General features: G+C 40.7%; 1 protein-coding gene across 2 annotated transcripts in view; it reads left to right on the top strand.

Annotated features, from left to right (window-relative positions):
- Positions 1-4,680, top strand: part of TUBGCP5 (tubulin gamma complex component 5) — a 58,794-nt gene extending 54,114 nt beyond the window's left edge. The window contains exons 21-23 of one of the 2 annotated variants that reach the window (XM_007463767.1): positions 751-839; positions 2,497-2,597; positions 4,314-4,680. In XM_007463767.1, the coding sequence (XP_007463829.1) occupies positions 751-839; positions 2,497-2,597; positions 4,314-4,369 (246 nt within the window). In that variant the 3' untranslated portion in view covers positions 4,370-4,680. Of the gene's footprint in view, positions 1-750; positions 840-2,496; positions 2,887-4,313 lie in introns of those variants that run through there. The other variant, XM_007463766.1, reaches the window with a different exon arrangement.
- Positions 4,681-8,654: the final 3,974 nt, after the last annotated feature.

The following is an 8,654-nucleotide window of genomic DNA, read 5'->3' as shown; positions in this document are numbered from 1 at the left end:
CCTCCCTCCCACCCCCACCATCCCACCCCTCTAGGTGGTCACAAAGCACCGAGCTGATCTCCCTGTGCTATGCGGCTGCTTCCCACTAGCTATCTACCTTATGTTTGGTAGTGTATATATGTCCATGCCTCTCTCTCGCTTTGTCACAGCTCACCCTTCCCCCTCCCCATAGGTCTGTTCTCCAGTAGGTCTGTGTCTTTATTCCTGTCTTACCCCTAGGTTCTTCATGACATTGCAAAATATTCTTTAAGGAAGGACCAGATCAAATAGGTTACAGATTTGTGCCATATGACTGGAAATTACATGTAAGAGAAACAGCTGACAACTTTATTGTGACAGTCTGCACTCAGCACTGTGTTTGGATTCAATAAGAAAATTTTATCTGCAGTTATGGAATAATAGTGCTTTGGTCAGGAAATGTGTCCAGCTTGATGTGAATATATTAAGTCATCTTACAGCCATTGGAATAACTTGCCGCATTTCACTGGTGAATTCAAATGGCTGTCCCAGGAAAAGGTAGCTTGCTGGCTCTGTTGGTCAGACTCTGCTGCTGATATACCTGTACTGTGGGTGCAGTATGCGTGTGGTCCAATTCCAAGTGCATTTTGTTCAGAGCCTAGTACCCTTATACCTAGAAGGCAATGATTGCACTGAGCTTTTTCTGTGACTCATTTAAATTAGGTGAAAGTGTTGGTGTCAGTGTCCAAACATGGTCACAGAGCCTATGTTCTTCCATGGCTTTCTCTCCAGGTCAGTTTTGTGAAGGAAGCCATCATGAAGGTGTTGAACTTGGCCCTCATGTTTGCAGACGGTTGGCAGGCTGGCCTGGGGGCATGGCAGTAAGTACGCAGCTTTTGGGGCCTCTGTGCTGTGACCATTTCAGTTTCCCTTTTAGCTGGCTTCATTCTGGGAGCCTTGTTTTTCTTCTTGGCAACGCATCACATACACTTATAATTATGGAAAGAATTGAAGAATTGAATTTGTTCATCTAAACTAGGCAACATCAAGAATTATGCAGTTCTTTTCTGAGTGGTAAAACAAGAAAAATCTGAAGTCTTTTTATTAGAACAAGCAAATATCCTTAAATTACATTCCTGTTGTATAGGTTTGCTAAATTTTTGTTAATGGATGCCTTCGAGCATACACAGAAGCGGGCGGGGAGCATAACAGACTCTGGGGTCCATCACTCCACTTCAGCAGATGCCAGTGACAATCAGTTCTGTTTTGTGTTTACTGCCCACTCCCACTCCCATTCACTCAATTATTTTAAACCAAATTCTGGACATCATGCTAGATCCTAGTCCACAATTATATTTTACAGAGCTCTAAAAGAATGATTGTATATTTTACTTTTAGGGTGTTTATTATCTACACCTATCACATAGAAAGAGGACCCAGGAGCTCTTTCTTCCTATCCAGAGTACCATCCTCTACTGTTACCTTGAATGTGCAGCTCAGTAGTTTGTCCCTGTCTTGTTTATAAAACTAATGTAATGCTGCTATTATTACTTCCTTGAAATATATTTAAAAGAGCAAGTCTGGTTGACTGGGCTATTGGGATAATAGCTTGTACTTCGTTGGTATTAGTAAGGAGCCGAAAGTTCGTTATAGCACTAATCTAAAACCTTAACATATGGCTGTGTCAGAATACTCTGAATGGTAGATAAAATTCCTCATTGCAGGGGTGAAAACAGAAGGCTTGCTTCATTATTGCTGTCTCAAGTGCGTGCAGCAGACTTCTCCCTCCGTGTCACTGTCAGGAGGAGGAGAAGGTAATAACACTGCTGCGTATTGTTGGCTAAAATGGAACTGTTTCTTCAACAAGGGGATGAGGAGGACTTAAGAGGCATATTAACCATCACAGTTTATGGAAATTAACTGATCTTGATTCACAGTTAAAGCAGAAAGTGAAAAATTTTTAAAGCAAGGTGAAAATTTTAAGCAAATGGTATGGTGGCTATGATTTTAAAGGAGTATTTATCTTTAGTGTGTACACATTGAAATATTTATGACTGAAATGCTATGATGTCTCCACTTTGCTTCTAAAGATATGGGGCTAAGGGTATAAGTGGGACTGCCTGCAGGGGGGTGACTACTGAAGCTGGGTATGGGTGTTTGCTATTTCCTGTAATAACAGTTTTTTAGTAAGTTTAAAATGTAAGGTTTTATATCTTTAATGTGCTGTTTATTTGAAAGAAGGTGTGCTTGTGAAAAGTGAAAGTATAGAACTGTACAATAGAAAAGGGAATATCCTCAGTTATCCTCACTCTAGAACTCATTACCATCCTGAAGCAGCAGTTTTGTATCCTAATGACACTTTCCTTCAGACTCTTTGAAAGTTTGGCAGGAAATTTTATATTTTATTTTAGAATCTTTAGAGTTAGGATTCTACATAATTAAACTGAAGCACATTTGAAATTACTCCGAAGGTATTTTATAGCCTACCTAGTAACTCCTTATGCATTTACCTAAATTGAAATTTACTTTCTTTCCTAGAATGGAATCTATAGAGAAAATGGAGTCTGATTTTAAAAACTGCCATATGTTTCTTGTAACCGTTTTAAACAAAGCTGTCTGTAGAGGATCCTTTCCCCATCGTGAGTATTACGTTAAAATATTACTGCTTTTATATTTTCTGGTAACTAAGTCTACCTGCTATTGTTTTGGTACTGATCTCATGAAGAATTAGAATTTTTCACCACTTCGAACCTGGAAAGTCCCTCAGCAGTTGAATTGTTTTTCCCAAATTACAGTGGGGTGAGTGAATCAGTTGTAAAACATTTGAGACTGAAGATTTTGCTTTATAGTATATCATGTGTTACACCAATGGATTTCTAAAACCATTGTTAATTAAAGCAGATGGCAGAATAGGTTTCAGTACACTTCACTGTCATGTGTAGCCTTTGTAACTATTCCTTTTCAAAAGATAGGGTTTGCGGGGGTGGGGGGTGTTTGTTTTTTGTTTTTTTAGCAATTTTAAAATTCCCAAGGCTGCCTCTTACACGACGAAATGCAGGCCTGACGATTCAGTACACAGTGTGTGAAGCAGACAGAGGTCTGTGGGGTGAGTCATGGAGAGAAGACAGTCATTTAATCTACAGACACAAAGGACTAAGTAGTATCTCTTGCAGAGCTTTTTCGGGAAAAGTATGCAGGACTAATTTGTTCCCTATTTCTATATGTTCAAATTGTGATATGTTCATTAAAAGTAGCTGAACGTTTTTTAAAATACTGTTAGAGTAACGAGTGAACATAGAATAAACAAACAAAAACATATCAGAAAGTTGTGAATGCAAAGAAATCTAAATAAATTCTGGGATGAGATGAGCCCTTCAGTGCTGACCTGCTGCACCCACAGTTCAGGGAGGTGGGGCACATAATCTTTGCCAGGATAGAGAAACCCGTTGTTAGAGGAGCGCACGCAGAGTCAGTCCTCCTGACCCCCAGCCCTCCCCGACGGCTCTGCATAAGTGGTGAAGAAGCTGGGGGCCGGCCAGGCAGGAAAACAGAGAAAGTTCTGATCTCACAGTGCTTACTTAGATCCCTATATTCCTGTGTCGGGTGACTCTTCTACAACGAAGAGGCATTTGTTTATTATGCAAGTATTTAAAAACAAATTACTGTTGTAAGCCCCTACTGCCACCTCTCAGCCTCCCCCATTTTTACCCTTGGCCAAAAAAAAACCATACTGTGTTAGAAATGTGTTAGAGGAAACATTGATACATTTGTCCATTTTTGCACTGGGTGACTGTTATGCAAGGAGATTCCACTCATAGCTTAGAACATGGCGTTTTGTTATGAATTGAGGCCAGATTTTATGACATTTTGAAAAATGTGATTTGCTCAGTGTAATGCCCAGATTTTTTTTTGTTTTCAAAACTAAAATGATCTGAAATAGAAATAAATCATACTTTCTCAGTTGTATTTAATAAATGATTATCTGGGCTTCCCTGGTGGCGCAGTGGTTGAGAGTCCGCTTGCCGATGCAGGGGACACGGGTTCGTGCCCCGGTCCGGGAAGATCCCACATGCCGTGGAGCGGCTGGGCCCGTGAGCCATGGCTGCTGAGCCTGTGCGTCCGGAGCCTGTGCTCCGCAGCGGGAGAGGCCACAGCAGTGAGAGGCCCATATACCGCAAAATAAATAAATTAAATAAAATAAATGATTATCATCTTTATTATATGTTAAAAGTAATGAGTATTTTAATTAAAAATAGAAAATGTCTCAATACTTTTCAAGACATTTATTAGAGCCTATTTAGCCATTTTCAAACATTTAAACCTATTTTATTAACCTATTTTTATTCTTTCCACAGTGGAATCTCTAGCACTGTCACTCATGGCTGGCATGGAGCAAATATCTTCAGTGTAGTAAATGCCTCAGATTTAATCTTCATACATATACATTTCCACCACATGCAGCTGAGAAACGGGAGTCTATTTTGGTTTGTTTTTAAAACTGTTGTCTACTGTCTAGACAAGTGGGTTTTCTCTGGAGATTATTGGTTAGTATATTGGGTTATGCATATAAAACTGTATCAATAATGCAGAATGTGTATAGGCTGTTTACACTTATATTTCCTACTATAAGCTATAGATTTATGGTATTGATACCTTTAAATATAAAATAATTGTTTTTGAAAATGTAATTATTAATATTGAAAATAAAGCACTTTATTCCCCTTTTGCTTAGTCACAGAAGTTTTGTTTTGTTTTTGTATGCCTGGCAAGTTCCAAAATGGAAAATAGCTTCCACCAATGTCAATAAATGTAAAAGCCCGCTGTTGATACATCCTATTGTATGGCTTTTGTGAGCTAACCACAATTAATTAAAACTATATTTACTGTTCAGTTTTCCTACATTTTCTTTATATACTTCTTGGCATGTCTCTAGCATTTATGACTCAGCACTATATTTACTACTTATTTTTTTAAAAACAACTACTGAAGTCCACGTAGCCTCGGAGCTGAGCACCAGGGGCCTCTGCCCAATCTCATTCGTTTTACAGCATCAGCATTTCCTGCATGCAGATGGCAAAGTCGGCTAATAAGCCCTCCTGGGAATGAGCCCAGGTCTCAGGCTTTACTTTGAAGTCTTGGAAGAAATTCACTGAGGAGGCCTTCAAATGCCAGGGATGAATAGTTACTTCCAGGTCTCAAGAAAACACTGCAGTATAACCTAACAGCTATAAGATATGAGAAGTATTTCTTGATATGGTGCTTAAAGTCAAAACCCTGTAGAAACGGATGGAAGCATATGCTCGCATAAAGCAGTCATGATGGAGTCAAGGTTCAAACAATGATGGCCTGGCTCTTTTGGTAAAGTTCTTTATGCATAGCAAAAATCATCACATCAAACATACCAAAACATAATTCTTTCATAAACTGAATTATGTTTATTATCAGTGTTTCTAAACCTGGGATAGAAGATACATTTATTTATAGGATATTTAGGAAAGTAAATATTTTCATTTTAAAAATGAGTATTTGGAATTCGTTGTTACCTTAGACTGATTTTATACTATATTTGTTCTTTTCTCATGACTTTAAGAGTTTCCAAGGGAAGATTAGCAAAGTTTAAATTGGGGGAAGAATAGACTTCACAGAGTGTCACCAGTTGGTTTCTTTGGGACGGAGCCTCCAAGATGCAGAGTGCCCAGTGGGAGGAAGGGAAAGGGCGATGAACTAGCTGGAGAGAAAAGCCAGCCCTGCAGGGCTGAGACAATAGGCTTCTATCCCCCACCTTCATCAGTCCTTGGTTGTGGGTCCCTAGGGCAAGCATGACCTCTCCAGCTGAGGCCACCCCAGGAGCAGTGACACTGCAGCTGTGTGCTGGCAGTGCACCAGCACATCAGCTACACTCATCAGGTGATTCTTGAGTCATCTAAATAAAGGACTTTCACACTAACTCTAAGTCAGAACTGCTCCTTAACTAGTTTGTGTAGGAAAGTTAATGCTGTGATGTACATTAAATCGCCTTCTCCTCTGTGTGGAATAGATGGGATCTCTTTTACTTAATTTTTCTTCTGGTTCTGTTTGGACCTTTAATCTTATGGTTTTCCAGTTGGGCATGTTAGGAGCTTGGAAGTCATCACTCCCATCCTTGGTACAAGAAAAAAGCTGAACAAAATGAAGATCAAGGGCTTCCCTGGTGGCACAGTGGTTGAGAGTCCGCCTGCCGATGCAGGGGACACGGGTTCGTGCCCTGGTCCGGGAGGATCCCACATGCTGCAGAGCGTCTGGGCCCGTGGGCCATGGCCGCTGGACCTGCGTGTCCGGAGCCTGTGCTCCGCAGCGGGAGAGGCCACAACAGTACCAAAAATAAATAAATAAATAAATAAAATTTAAGAAAGGTCCTCTCCACTCCAAGATTTTATAAAATTTCACATTATTTCCCTTAGGAACTTTTAAGTTTTCATTTTTATATTTAACTGTTTGTTCCATCTAGAATTTATCTTGATGTAAAATATAATGTGTAAGATCAACTTGGGAATGATTTCCCATGTGAACGGATCCAGGAAAGCCTCCTTGAGAGGTGACATTTGAAAGTCATGTCTTATCAGTCATGTAAAAGGTGGGGATGGGAAGAATGAGTCTGGTGTGTCCATGACAAAGCAAGACCTGTGTGGCTAGTGCACAGAGAGCAAGCGGCATGTCAGGAGACAGGCTTGGAGAGGTAGTTGGGTGGAGAGGGGAGTCCAGGAGGAGCCCCTGTGGACAGGAGCTGGTGCCACTGACAGGGCTAAAACTGTGTGTGCTACTCTACTCGGCAGTGGCCTTCCAATTGGAGTTTTTGTACCCTCGGGTACACGAAGACTCTCCAGGTGTTTTATGGGCATGAAAAATTTAAGGGAATCTCTGTATCTACCAATCCTAGAATTAGGATTCAGAAGTGACATGGTTGGCCTGGGCTAACACCTATGAAATTAAAAAATGGAGTCAGACGTTTTCTGATAGGAAGTAATCTGACTTAGCTCATTACTTCAGTCAGAGAATGGTTTTGCCAATGAGGACTGGTTTTGCAATTACGTTAAACTTGGGGATATTTGGCATAAATTGCATAGGTAATGTGTGGCTTTAAAAATTTAATGAAGACATATCGAAAGCATTTGTGATAAACCAATAGAGCAGAAACTATAGCCTTTGCAAAGTTTTAAAATATAAAAAACAGATGTCAACTTTAAAATATGTGAGGGGATACAGATTTCTAAAATTTTTATTTAAGAGAAAATGAAGACCACTGAGTTAGAACATAGGCTCAACTTCTGTAACAAAGAGACCAGAACACATTTCCATGAGGAAAGAGAAGTTCATTTCTCTCCCCTGATAGTGCAGAGGTCCAACTGGGGTTCAAGGTGGCCGAGTGGTTCTACACCATGAGGTTGAGGACAGAGGTCCCTTCTGGCTTCATACTGCCGATGATGTTGCCCTTGTTTGAATAGCCAAGGCCAGCTGGCAGCCCTCTGTCTACCTTTCAGCCCACAGAGGAAGAGAGGAAGCAGAGGGCAAGCATCTGTCCTACATGTCACACCTAGTTGCAAGGAGACTGAGAATTTAGTTAAGGTACCTAGAGTTCCGGCCTTTTTCAAATACTGAGATATAATTTACCTACGCTTATTCACTTTTATCAGAGATTGATCTGAGACCTGATCCAAATTCTCTATCTCAGAAAATGCCCTACATACTTCCACTTTGGGCTAAGACACTAAAGACCTTCATTTCTATGGTTAACAAAAAAACAAGGCAAAATAAAATTGTACATTTGTATGGGCTTAGTACAGACTGTCTATACAGAAAACTTGAACTGAATTCCAAAGAGAAACAAGCCCTTCCTAAGAGAGCAAAGAGCTATGCAACTTCCATACCTTGAGAGGGATGAATGGTGCAGGTGTGAGTTTGCAGTAGGACTTCGTGTGCCGTAGATGGAGAGAATATACAGTTGAGAAGAAACCAGTTGAGTCTTCGACAAGCAGTGTGGTCTGGTAGGATGGATTGGAATGTGAAAGCTGCGAATGAAAGATCAGTCACTTATCCCAACAATTTTTTCCCCCAGTCCTGCCCAGATTTTGCTGAGAAGGTGGCAGTAGATAAAAAGCTGGGAGTGTAGTAGTCCTGTGCCTTCTCAGGGTGATCGTATTCTGGAGCCCCGTCAAAGCCAAATCCAAATGTGAACCAAAAGTATCTGAAACTGCAGCCCAGCCCCTCCTAGTTCAAATATTGACAAGATTAAAGAGGTGGTGGTATTAGAGGCTAGAGATTGGGAACCACAGGTTCAATATGATTAGTGCAGCTCAGCTGCAATTCAGTTCAAACCTAGGAGTAATCTGTAGAATCCTTTCCTGTCACCAAATATAGGACTCAGATTCTGACACTCCCATTCTGACGTGTGTGTTTTTCCCCACACTACAATTCTGACACCAACTGTCTGTGTTATAATTCAATTCAGTTCTGATATTATCCACCTGCAGATAGTGTCAGATCCCACAGGTTAAGGGCTCAGTCCTACAGTACTGCTGTGTACCCCACTTCAGATGTCAATCACAAGTCCAGGTTGTCACCTGCTCTTCTGACTGATCGGCTGTAAATCGGAGGTGCCCACGACCCCTTCCTTGGGTTTGATTTGCTAGGATGGCTCACAGAACTCAGAGAAACATTTT

Source organism: Lipotes vexillifer, unplaced genomic scaffold (assembly GCF_000442215.2).
Source record: "Lipotes vexillifer unplaced genomic scaffold, Lipotes_vexillifer_v1.1 scaffold200, whole genome shotgun sequence".
Classification (NCBI taxonomy): Eukaryota; Metazoa; Chordata; class Mammalia; order Artiodactyla; family Lipotidae; genus Lipotes; species Lipotes vexillifer.
This window is presented reverse-complemented; position numbering and strand designations above follow the sequence as displayed.